At 43.6% G+C, this 13073-nt stretch overlaps 5 protein-coding genes across 5 annotated transcripts; 2 read left to right on the plus strand and 3 right to left on the minus strand.

The window, feature by feature from the left end:
• Positions 1-269: 269 nt before the first annotated feature.
• Positions 270-1929, plus strand: Bfra_009700 (putative threonine synthase protein; the record flags this gene model as incomplete). Its single annotated transcript, XM_037340040.1, has 2 exons — positions 270-917; positions 964-1929. The coding sequence occupies 2 exons, from the start codon at positions 270-272 to the stop codon at positions 1927-1929; spliced, it is 1614 nt and encodes a 537-aa protein (XP_037189263.1).
• Positions 1930-2219: 290 nt separating this feature from the next.
• On the plus strand, positions 2220-4709 carry Bfra_009701 (uncharacterized protein; the record flags this gene model as incomplete). Its single annotated transcript, XM_037340041.1, has 4 exons — positions 2220-2659; positions 2714-3239; positions 3300-3385; positions 3443-4709. The coding sequence occupies 4 exons, from the start codon at positions 2220-2222 to the stop codon at positions 4707-4709; spliced, it is 2319 nt and encodes a 772-aa protein (XP_037189264.1).
• A 3240-nt stretch (positions 4710-7949) lies between these two features.
• Positions 7950-8457, minus strand: Bfra_009702 (uncharacterized protein; the record flags this gene model as incomplete). The annotated part of the gene is made up of 2 exons (XM_037340042.1): positions 7950-7958; positions 7999-8457. 2 exons carry the CDS (start codon positions 8455-8457, stop codon positions 7950-7952), a joined length of 468 nt encoding a protein of 155 aa, XP_037189265.1.
• A 440-nt stretch (positions 8458-8897) lies between these two features.
• Positions 8898-9373, minus strand: Bfra_009703 (uncharacterized protein; the record flags this gene model as incomplete). Its single annotated transcript, XM_037340043.1, is given in 3 exon segments — positions 8898-8955; positions 8972-9216; positions 9269-9373. 3 exon segments carry the CDS (start codon positions 9371-9373, stop codon positions 8898-8900), a joined length of 408 nt encoding a protein of 135 aa, XP_037189266.1.
• Positions 9374-11504: 2131 nt separating this feature from the next.
• Positions 11505-12524, minus strand: Bfra_009704 (putative gpr fun34 family protein; the record flags this gene model as incomplete). The annotated part of the gene is made up of 3 exons (XM_037340044.1): positions 11505-11888; positions 11954-12113; positions 12211-12524. 3 exons carry the CDS (start codon positions 12522-12524, stop codon positions 11505-11507), a joined length of 858 nt encoding a protein of 285 aa, XP_037189267.1.
• Between the last annotated feature and the right edge of the window lie 549 nt (positions 12525-13073).

Below are 13073 nucleotides of genomic sequence, written 5' to 3' on the forward strand. Positions count from 1 at the left end.
CGTGGGCCTTCTTTAAGAAAAGCCAGATTCTCCATTTGATCTCATCATGACGGATTGTCAAATGCAACATTGATGTAGACTGTCGATCCGGAACGAGGTGACTTATCATAAATGTTGAAAAAATTCCGCTGGGCAGCGGGGTTGCGGAGGAGACGCTAGATGGCGGGGTTTCCGCACAGAAACCGACATCGGAGCGGATCTCTGCATTGATCAAAAACATTGTTTCAATTGAAGTTATTCGCATCTATTTACAATATAAACTGAGCATCATGACTGGCCATACCCCTTCACAAAGATATCTGTCGACCAGAGGTGGTGACTACGGATTATCATTCGAAGAAGTCGTGCTGAAAGGTCTCGCTGCTGATGGAGGATTATTCATTCCTGAACAAATTCCATCAGTACCTGAGAACTGGGAGTCAAAATGGAAGGACTTGTCATTCTCTGACCTCGCATTCGAAATCCTTTCCCTCTACATCTCTTCATCCGAAATCCCATCTTCAGACTTGAAGGATATCATCAATCGAAGTTACTCTACATTTCGCGCCCCGGAAACTACACCTCTCGTTCCTCTTAGCGAAAAGGATAATCTATACCTTTTAGAATTATTCCACGGTCCTACGTTTGCATTCAAAGATGTTGCATTACAATTACTTGGAAATCTTTTCGAATACTTCCTCGTCAGACGCAACAAAGGCAAGGAGGGAAAAGATAGACACCATCTTACAGTTGTTGGGGCTACAAGTGGTGATACTGGATCTGCAGCTATCTACGGTCTTCGGGGCAAGAAGGATGTCTCAGTCTTTATCTTACATCCAAAGGGTAGAGTAAGTCCTGTGCAGGAGGCTCAAATGACGACAGTTTTGGATGCCAATGTGCACAACTTGGCTGTTGAAGGCACATTTGATGATTGCCAGGTGAGTCATACATCTACATATATTTGACATGTCTAACACTTTTTAGGATACCGTCAAAGCCTTATTCGCGGATCCGCAGATCAACGAGACAATGAACCTTGGAGCTGTCAATTCCATTAATTGGGCGAGAATTTTGGCACAAACGACATATTACTTCCATGCATACTTCTCTCTTCAAAAGTCGCCTGGATATAAACCCGAAAACAAAGTCCGCTTTGTGGTGCCTACTGGCAACTTTGGTGACATTCTGGCTGGATATTTCGCGAAGCGCATGGGTCTACCAGCTGAAAAGCTTGTGATTGCGACAAACGAGAATGATATTTTATACCGCTTCTGGAAGACAGGACACTACGAGAAGAAGGCGGTCCATGGTGTCGAAGCTGAAGGTGGACTCGCTGAAGATGGTGTAAAAGCACACGAGGATGGTGTCAAGGAGACTCTTAGCCCAGCTATGGACATTCTTGTCTCAAGTAATTTTGAGCGATTGCTCTGGTTTTTGGCCTACGAGTATGCCTCCGCCGCTGGTATGGACGATGAGTGGAACAAAAAGCAAGCCGGCCAGGAAGTCGAAGTCTGGCTTAAACAATTGAAAACCAATGGTGGATTCAATGTCCAGGATGAAATCCTCAAGGCTGCGAACAGAGATTTCGAGAGCGAAAGAGTCAGCGACAAGCAAACCATTGACACAATTAAGGATTTCTATACTAGTGGTTCCTACGTTTTGGATCCACATTCGGCCATTGGTGTAGCTGCTTCATTACGATCCGTCTCCCGCTCTCCAAATGCATATCACATTTCTCTCTCAACAGCACACCCAGCCAAATTTGCGAATGCTGTTGATCTTGCATTAAAGGATGAAAAGAGCTTCAGTTTTGATACGGTACTCCCCAAAGAATTTGTTGGTTTAGAAGAAAAAGAGAAACGAGTCAGAGTTGTGCCCAGTACTTCATGGGAAGATGTTCGGGCAATTGTTGTCGAGGAGGTCGAGGCCGAATTAAAAGGAACTTCATGATATCCATATTACTGTAGTATAATAGGGTAAATCACCTACAATAACTATTCGCGACTTATATCCCAGTTAAATTGTGACATCTGCAGCTAAAGCCCCTGTCATGCAGCAGTGCCTCACTTTAATGATTGCATTGCTAGTTGGGTTGTGTGAGGCTTATCTCTTTTCGATGCTGAGTGCAGCACACCACTTAAATATCCGTTTATCGCGGCTCGCTCTTTTGCTCCCAACGTTCACTAATCTGTTTATTGTTTGTCGTTCATTGTCTCAGAAAAGTCTTGATATTGTACATTATGGCGGATCCTGTCGGTTTCACAGCAAGCGTAATTGGTATTGCAACACTAGCGGTACAACTTGGGGATGCCCTGAGGAAGGCAGCTGAATTCTGGGAAGCTGTTCAGGATGCTCCTTCAGACATTCGCCGCTTGTCTAAAGAGCTTCGACTTGTGGCTAGCGTCTTTCATACAATTCAAATTGAATATGAAACTGGTAGCACACCTACAAATTTCGAAAGCATGGTCAAGGACGCCCTCGAATTAGCAAAGGACGATATTGATCAACTCTCAGAGTTTATCTCAGAGTTGTCGCGAAATCTATCCGTTTCCAATGGGAGTCTCGGTAGGCAATGGAGAAAAGTTCAGATGGTCTTGAAAGCGAGCAAGATAGAAAGGTTTAGGGATAACCTTGAGAGCGTTAAGACCACTATGGCCCTACTTCAGGGAAGCAGACAACAGTAATATGAACCTTTGGCTATAAATTGATTATTTGGTTGACCCGCTGAGTATAGGGCATCTTTGATTCAAGTCAGCAGCAGGCTCGATGTGCTAAGTACGAATATCAGCTCTATAGCTACAACAAACTCGACCCACCAAATTGCGCTTCAAGCATCACAAGAAATGACACAAAGTAGCTTTGTTCCCTCCAGTGGATGGAAAGATTCTGCTGGTAGTGTTTCTAGGTCTTTTGATCAATACAAGACGAGTTTCTTACTAGGCACTCTCAATTTCCGAACTATTTCCACCACTCACCGATATAGCGATGACGATGGCACAGACGATGCCGACAATTCGACAACCACCAAGACTTTCCTGATTGAACTTTTCATGGGATTTACGACATGTCGAAAAAGGTTCAGATTCATGATGAGTAGTAATTTTGATCAGTATGCACTTGACGTTGTTCGGCGTCGACCAAACAACTCGGAAATCTTTCGACTCTGTAAACGTGGCAATGTTCAAGGTGTGAAGAAGTTACTGGATCGTGGCGAAGCATCTATTCATGATATCAACGAGAAAGGAGAGTCTCTTCTACATGTAAGTATCCCAGCACAGGAAAATCCATAAATCGACGCTGCTTATTTTTTTTTTATACAGAAAGCTGTCTTCGCTGCTGACACGCAGCTTTGCACGATGCTCCTTGATCTTGGAGCAGACGTATACTGGGAGGATGATTATGGCATGTAGGTTATTCTATATGCAATGTATACATAAGGAAACTTACAAATGTATCATTGTAGTGTGCCAATATCGAGAGCATTGGCATTGACTTCTTTTGCTGCCATATCTGAAGCTGGGTATGATTTATGGCCGTTATGTACATTGAGCTCAGGTCTGCCTTTTTACAATATTTTAAATATTTCCATATGGCGTTATGTATTCCAGCATAAACCAGCCGGATCAATCGGAAGGCATTGGTCTGTGGCGGTATTATGGAGTCTCAATGGGGCAAGAGATGCCGAAGTCGTCGATTTTTTGGCTGCCAGGGTTGCGGAAGAGCTATTCCAATTCAAAATTTTCACTCCATCCAAATCTGGGAAGTTCTTGGAACGAATTATACTTCAATTTATAGACAGATGGCTCGGATCATTATTCCGTCTTTGGTTCTATGGAGAAGACAAGCATAGAGTGTTTTTATTCGAGTACAAGCTCTTCGTCATTCTGGAGCGAATATATATACCCTGGGTTTTACGCAACTCAAATGAAGAGCTTCTCTCGTGCATCACTACTGGGATATACATGGATGGAGTTGTAAAAATCATAAAAGCGTGCAATTGGAGTATGGAAATCACTAATGCGATCTTTCGAATATGGTCCCAACCCTTCCTTGAGTTAGGAATAGATCTCATTTCTCACCATCCATGTACTATACGTGGCAATGGTGAGAATAATGATGGGGAGGATAGTGATTGGGAGGATAGTGATGGGGAGGATAATGATGGGGAAGACGGCGACAAAGGGGAGAATAGCGACGGGGAGGACAGTGATAGTGAGGATAGTGATGGGGAAGACAGCGACAAAGAGAGCACCGCAAATCCTGCATTAAGATGGCATGTGATCGATTGTTGCAGAGATATATGTTGTGAAATTACTCACGAAGATCAGCTGGACAACCTTTCACTCAACATAACCCGTTTCACTCGACCTGAATACTCACATCTTGATCCCCAATTCTTATGCGAAGCTGGTCGAATGCGCGGTGATCTGACTGGTGCAGGTCGATGCCTCTCACGAACCGATGAAGCTTTCATCAAAGATGGAAAGTTCTCCATGGACGTTCCAGGACAATGGGAAGAGCCACCGGTTCCAAACACGACAATGGGGCTCGTTCTACATTCGATAACTTTTGAGCTCCCTCAAATTCGTTATAGCATGATTCATGGCCCAGAATCTGATTATTATAAAGCTATCACCGAGGAAGATATACAACAAATTGAGCAAGATTTGCGAAATGGTACTTTGTATGGCTTAAGCGAGGATTTACCTGAAACGTCCAGGAAAGAGTGATGTGAGGGAAGTACTAACTTCAACATGACATCTTCACTGTGCCCCCAATCAACAACGATTCAGAATAAATAGTCGGAATACTGGATCAAGCTTTTTATCCAGATGAGCTCACGTCGAGCTTGATATGGTACAGAATCTAGATTTTTACCAGAGGCCGAGGGGCTCATCTCCGACGACTTGGGATGAATTCTAAATACAAATACATATGAAAATGAGAAAGTCACCCACCCTTCTATAGCGTGCTATTAAGGCTTGGCCAACCCACACGTAAGAAATCGTCTCAAGGGTTAGAAACGGATGTTTTTTTTTTCATGTTATAGGCCCATCCTAAGCTTCGATTGGGTACTCAGGCGGTGTTTTTGGGGACATTGCTTTTTATTTGTCTTGGATTTGATGATCCCTCAAAGCTTCATGATATTTCCATCTCTGAGTGTTCTATATTGTATTTAACCACTATCGTCAATGATTCATTTTCGGCTCGACATACATATTCATTGTCCAAGTAAATTTGAATAACGACTTTAGTGATCAAGTTCACATTCAACTATTTTTCCATTACTCCAATTCTGATTCCACAATTGACATAGCTACTTTTCTACTCATCTACTCATATCCAACACAAAACCCCAATTCGTCCCATCTATTGCCAAATGAATTGAATAACCGCTGTACAGTTTCGTATATTCTCATCTGATCGCGAAACATCACCTATCTGAATATCCCACCAATACCCAACTTCGAAATTACCCATTATACAAACTTCCTAAAAACCATTCCTGCACACTCACCAACTTCTCCAAAAAACTTCAAACTATGATATACTCAGAGTTTACCTCCTCCTTCCCAGTACAAACTTCCAACATCCACAACATCCTTATACGAAAGCGAGCAGATCCTCAACTTTATACGCAAAATGCGTAAAGTTAAGGCTAAACGCCCCATGTCCAGTGGTGTCAATATCTTACTGTTACATTACAATTTACCATGCATCCAATAATCATCCTGATAATAGTTACCACATGTTATGATTCTACTCTGCTGTGCCTCTTGCTCGCTTGAAGCAAGGCTGCGGTGTGAATCATACATCTTCACACCTACAAATCTCTCTCAAAAATATATAAATTATATACACCCTCAAAGAAGTGAGAAAGCAAAAGATTATTAAAACTCAGAACCTCAAAAATCACCGTAATTGATCTTGCCCAGAAATACATACCACATACATCTCTGCATGCCAACTATGTCCGCACCCACAACCACAACCCCATCCGCATCCAGCTCTCCATTCACCAAACCCCCTCACTCTCTCCCTCATCCCTCCTTCCTCCTCCCCAAACTCCTCACTCAAATCATCGTTCATCTCGATATGCGCACTCTTCTCCTCTCCCAACGCGTTTCAAAAACTTGGTTGCACGTGATTACTACCTCTCCTGTTCTGCAGGAATCTTTATTTTTGCTATCTTCCTCTTCTCCTCCTCCTTTTTCTTCCGATGGAGATGAAGATACAAACATAGAACGAGAGGGAGATTTAGACAAAACCCGACATGAAGACCACAAACCACGACTCAACCCCCTCCTAGTCTCAACATTCCCCGCGTGGTTTACCGCCAGAAACCGAATGTTATGGAGCGAGAATGCTTTTGCGCAGCTGAGATGGAGTAGTTACGATGCAGATACCAGTGAAAAAGACAAGTTCGATTCTCCTCTAATATCCTCTTCAGATACAGAAATAGCAACAGGTACAGAAATAGAGACAGTCAAATCCCCACCCCCCGTAACCCCCCTCACCCATCCCCGCGCCAGCTGGCGCAGAATGCTACTCACTCAACCGGCTGCGCTATCTATTCTTCTTAAATCAAATGAATACGCTATGTACTGGACTTCTATTGGAGAGGCAGTTATTACTGTGCCTGCAGGGGTGAGGATGGGGATGCTGTTTGATTATGTGTGGGGGTGGTGGGGAAGACGTATGCTATGGGTGGGTTTGGGTTTGATTGGAGGGGGGCTCGGGCGGGAGGGGGAATGGGGAGGGGAAGGGGAAATGGGATAGAAAGGTGAGGCTTCAAATGGTGATTACGTTTCAATGTTGTGAGGAGGAGGAGGATGAGATGATGAGGAGGGTGAAGAGTCAGGGGCATAGGAAGTGGAAGGTTGAGTGGAGGGGTAAAGAGGGGAGAGGGGAGAGGGTTGCGAGGGGAGGAGGAGCTGAGGAGGATGCGAATGCTGAGGGATGGGGGAGTGGAGGGATGGAGAGTGAGGTTTTTGAGGGGAGCTTGAGGGGAAAGAAATATGAACGTAGATGTGATTCTGTACTACATTTTAATATAATAACTATTTTACTATATAAATTCCAAATAAAACATTTGTTGAATGCATTCATTATCCTCATATATATTAGCTTAGCATTATTCATGCATAGATATATCTTCTCTTGATTCCATAGTCTTAATACGATGGTCATTACAATGCAAGCCTCTGCATACCTAGAATAATATTTATATGATTATCACTATTTCAATGATGAGGTTGATGAAAAGATTCAATACAATAGTAAACATAGAACAAACACCAGAGAAGTTCCTCCTCCCTCTCCCACCCACCCCCACCCTCCGCCTATCCCCGCCCGCTTAGAGGGGAGTGGATGGATGGAGGGTGAAGAACTTTGAGGTATGATTTTAAAATTTGCAGTGCATTTTGATGGGATAATCATTCCGTAACCTCAATTTCTAAATAGAATAGTTACCACTTAATGGAACCGCACAAGATTCCAACTCGTAGAAAATTCAATATGAAACAGACACAGGAGAATTTCCTCCTCCCGCCCGCCCAGCATTTGACAATAGTTCCTTCAATCGAGCGTCTGTGAACGGCATGTTGAATATACTCATGAAATACCTGACCCGAGCTTCCGGTTTTTTTATAGCCAAGAAATTTACCCTGAGAAATTGTTCAAGGAATTCATCACATTCATCGCATGGATATAGAACAAGTTGGGAGAAGGAGTCAGGCTTGCAGGCCGACAATCACCAAGACATAGCCTCACCAAAGAATACCCCTGAGATGGCATCCAGAACTATTTACGAATCATATCAGACTCGAATTGGTCCAAGAACTTCCGTGCCATACTCATAAAGATTCCACCTTCATGTGTTCCACTTTCTCCAAAGTCAATCGTGGCAGTCACATTTGATAAGCCTCGGATATCTCGAAACGGGCTCAAGTGATAGTTTAATACTTCCATCAATGCTCCTGCGTGAGATTCAAAGTGGCCGTAAGTCACCTGGCTCACTGTAAGACGAATTGCAAGACGCTCGAGAATGCCATGTTTCTCGAGAAAGTATAAGATAAAAGCAGAGTAATTGGGCAGACCTTGCCTTTCCAAAAGCATGCCTTTTTGGGGAACAAGTTGCGCAAAGATTGGAATATCCAAGGATTTAATGAATCTTAAGGCAGACGGAACGCGCACTGAGAAATCCCAAAGTTCGGAGTGGAAGTTTCCAGATCCATACCATAAAGGAATCACCTCGTTGTGTATCTGCCGATTGAGATACAATACTGCTGGGCAGATAGATCCACCGTCTTTCCTTAGAGTTTCAGGACGTTCTCGAACCCTGATGGGTAAGATATCACCATCAGGCACAAGATATTTGTATATCAAAAGGCGTAATTCTACAGGGAGCTGCAGAAGTGGAGAGATGCGGGTGATGATTGTAGTACATCGATACTTCGACTTCGTGCCGTGAAGCATTTCGAACTCGAAAGCATCTAGATAAACACGTGCCTTACGCTCCACGACCGACCGATGATGTTTTTGATACCGGTGAGATACATCCTTTTGCGCGTTGAAGTCAGTAGTTAGATCCAACAATCCTGATATGTTCCGAAAAGGTCTCAAGTTAGATTCCAAAAGATTGCTCAAAAGCTCCGAGGGACCTGCGAGGGCTGGAAGCCATGTTGGCATGTGCAATGAGAATTCAATGTCTAGTTGTTTGAGGTTTCCATTTTTGGCCAAAACGTCTCCCAATGCTGTCAAAAACGGCAAACTGCTTTGCCTGCTTAGTGCGGACTTTGTCACCTCACCAGCATCTGGAAGATAGATATAAATGCGAAGCGATTTCACAAATTTTAAAAAACAGGGTACAGTTCCTGAAAGAAGCGTTGTTTGGCCCAGGCAATTCACTTCGTTCATCAGCCAGAGGCAAAGTTCTCCTGTACCATACCACAGCGGAATGACTTCATGGTAGATCTGTGAATTTAGACACAATATTTCAGGACAGCAAGCGTCGCCATCTTTTCTTGAAAGACCAATGGTGTTTAATGTTTTTTCCTTTGAAAGATTCTGTAAATGATCGGCTGTGATCCGTGATGCAAAGTTACACCAGACGCTCTCATCTGGGATAATTTTCTTGTAAATCAAAACTCGCAACTCCAAGGGAAGTTGCAGGAATGGAAATTGATCAGTGACGATTAGATGTTCATTTGAATTTAACGTCGCGCAGTTTGTGATCTATTGGGAATTCATTAGGATAGATAGGTGGAGCTTATATTAAGAGTCATACCTCATGGGTATCAACCAATTCATTTGAAGCACTTCCAGAAATGAATAATTTTCTGGCTCTCAAAGGAAGAAACTTGAGAGCCTTGAACCTCCAGTTCTGCGCCATGCCGAATGAAGATTTGGTATATAGAGTTATTTTGTGGTTGGATGTAAGAGAAATGTAGTTATCACTATTAATGTGAAAATTGAGAAAAGGACAATCGAGGTATAAGCAATCATCTGACGATAGATAAATTTCTCAGAGCTCAGGTAGCTTAATCGCTTTGCATGTGTGATACTGGCGATCGAAATGGAAATATCAAAGGAAAATTGATGTTTGTGAAGATTTCAGTCATAAGAGGAGTGTTCTTAGAGTAAAATCTTCGGAGCTGGAAGTCGCTCGTGGTTGATGAGTCAGGCCGGCCAATTCACTAGAGTAGGGCTAAGCAAGAGGACAAGTATTTCCTCGTTGAAGATCAATCCAATTCCAGATTTGAGGAAATATGATACGTTAATCAATACTCAAGCCACCAATATTGAGCCAAGTAGTAACGTTCAAGTCCAAAAATTGTGAGAGATGTATAGAACCAATGATGACAATCTCGACTTCGGAGTTCACGATTCTGAGGCAGCGAGCAACTTGCAACGAGACTTGAATAACATTTAGGAACTTGAACCTTCCTATCCTACTGACGCTATTCGCAAATAATGCTGAGCATTTAATTTGAGCGTATGCTTCTGCTAAGATTCGGAACACATGTACTGAGCAATGAAAGTAATGCGAGGGAAAGATTCTCAATATTTCCAGAGCTGGAACGAGTGCTGACAGCCTCGCAATGTCTGGTTGCCATTGCCCAAGCGATCACTTCATAACTCAATTCAAACGCGTTGGTTGAGCATCTCGAGAACATGAGAGTGAGGAATGAAGGAAAGATGAAGTCACTTGGAGCGGAACAGACCATTCACCAAGTAGCAGGGATATAACAGATAAATTGAGATACACAATGATAAATCTACCGATCCCGTCATACCGCCATACAACCGTACAGCCATACAACCGTACAGCCATACAGCCGCACGTCTAATGTACAGCCTTACAGCAAGGCTACTCCGTCCCCCTCCAAAAAATTCATCCCAAAAACTTCCCAAAAACCCATTTCCCGCCCCACTCTCCTGCAGATTTTTCCACCCTAGTCCCAATCCATCTATGTTTGCACCATTTGCACTCGCTTCTCTCCCATCCTCCCCACGCACAGACCACTCCCAATCTCTATAAATTCTCTTCCTCCCCAGACCCTCAGGGAAAAAAGTATCGACAATACTTCAAAGAATCATTTCTTTAGTAAACGTCCTTCTTCTGTGTTCTCTACAAGAGCCACAGACTCCAACTGGGACGATGAGTCGATCCTCGATGCCCTAGAGTGAAACCGTTTTTGCTTTCGTTCTTTCCGCAAGGAAGGCGATTGAGTTGCTGGAGACAGTGGCTTGATTGTATAGAAAGTGGTGATGATCTCGACCCTCTTTTGGTTCTCTTAGGAGTCTGGATTGGGGTGGGTGTTGATGGACGTCTGACCAGTTTTTGAAATCTTTTTTTCATTGCACATTTGGCCTTGGGCTGGGTTGTGAAGAAGAATGTGTAGTGGTGGGATTCTTGTGTGGGATGTCATTTGATTTTGAAGCTATTCACAAGTTGTGCGACAAAACTATCCAATATCGAGCTGCCGATCTTCTGCCATTTCCAAGCATGAAGATATTTACTCCAGCAAAGAAGGAGGATTCTTGGATATCTCGTAACCAATCCTTCCTTTCAAGCCTTTCCTTTGAGATCATGGCGCCATCACAATATCACACTCAGTATCTACAACAGCTTCGATCACGGCCCCCATGAATGAAGCTCGCCAATTCACCCGTTGATGCGGAATACTACTAGCAACCAGTGCAGAACGTTATTCCCGAGAGTCTGAAGCACGAGGAAAATCTTGTTATTGATAATGAATGATTTTGTTATCATACTTGCAGGAAAGACAAGTGCAATCATGGTGATCATTGTTGACACTATTCCCAATTGGATCGATTCTTTTGTTATTCATTTCTTCTATTCCTACAAATCTCTCATGCATGGTATATATACGTCTCAAACTTCTACAAACATTCGCTACATTGTCGCAGTTCTTTCCACAGAGTGTTGACACACATCTACCAATTTTGAACAAAGTTCACAGCCATTTCCCATCATATCAACGTTCATCCACCCTCAACTATACACTCGCTTGCCGAGTCTTCTGTTCCTCGCTCCTGCCCCCAACACTCCCAACACTCCCTTCCTCCAAGCTTCCAGTCCTCTCTCTTCTCATCTCTCTCCCCTTATCACTCCACGGAAAATGCCACACTGGCACCGTAAAAAAACTATTCGAATCATCTGCCAATCCAGCTAGCGTTACGTACCACGCCGCAAACGCCGCTAGGATTCCAAACATTCCGCCAGCTTTTTGAAAAGCCACATTTGGACCTGCTTCTCCAGGGTACAAGTAGGCGAGGCCGAGCATTAGGAAGGTGAGAACGACCATGAAGAAGAGAAAGGAGAAGACGACGGTGGAGCGAAGAGTTAGGATCCAGAGGATGAAGGTGAATATGAACCAGCCCTGGAGAGAAGTTAGTTCGTGAGGTTAGAGGGTGGTAGGGGTTTATGGAGGATGGGTTGGAATACCATAAGGAAGAATCCAAATGCATAGTAAAAATGTACTGGATTTTCATAGGAAGCTTGAATTCCAAATCCACCTGGTGTCAAGACAATCGCGAGAGATATCCAAAATCCTCCATAAGAACTTAATGCCGTGGCACCAAATGTATTACCGGCTGCCATTTCCCTGTATCATTCCTCATCAGCCAAAGTTTCACACACTCTAATCCGATTTCCCTCGGCAGTTCATTGAATAGGCATAGATATAAGAAAATGAAACATACCACATCCCCGCCAATAACTGAACCAATCCTCCATACCCAAAAGCCAACGCAACCACAATATTCGGCTCCGAAACATCTCTCGTATGCCAGTTTATCAAGCTCAATACAAATGTCGTCAATGCAAAAGCAGCAAGTCCTAAAGGTGCAGGATTCGCAATGTTTTTCTTAGGAGGTCGATACAGTCCGGGCTGGAGAGCACCAGCAAAAGGTGCAAAGTAAATTGAGTTGGCGGAATTGGTATGGGCGTGGGCTAAGGGGTTGCCGGTATAGAGGGCGGGATTGGGTGTATGGTCATGGTGCGATGCTGATGCCATTTTTGTGTAAAAATTTGGGGTAGGGGGTATGAAGAGAAGCAGAAAAAGGATGTAAAGAAGAGGGGTTGGTATACTTATTTGATCTTATACCACTTACATGATGATCATCTACGTCAATGCCTTCGAATGCAAGGTAGCCATCAACTTCGGAGTATTCTTTTCATCCAAGAGGTATATCGTTCGTAGTAATGATACGGAAATTTATTTCTTTCCGCTGTGACGCGATGCAGAGAAGCATTATTTGGATCCGAGCGCTCTTCTCCGCACCCCACGTTTCCACATTCATACAAACGCATGTGCCGAATATGCATGTCCTAGATCGACGTCAAAGATCGACGTCTGCGAACCCGAACCCGGTTCTTGGGTATGGGGTGTATTGTCCATTGCGGAAAGATGTGGTTGACGTACGCGGCGCACGGGAGTTTGGAGTTGGGATTTTGATAGTAGATGTTATGACCATGATTCACGTTTGCACGTGGAGGTTGTGAATTCTTACTTAAGAGTTGGGATCTCGTTCCGATATGAGACGAATTTTCTACATTTGATGCA

This window comes from Botrytis fragariae, assembly GCF_013461495.1.
Source record: "Botrytis fragariae strain BVB16 chromosome Unknown tig00000163, whole genome shotgun sequence".
In the NCBI taxonomy this organism is placed as follows: domain Eukaryota; kingdom Fungi; phylum Ascomycota; class Leotiomycetes; order Helotiales; family Sclerotiniaceae; genus Botrytis; species Botrytis fragariae.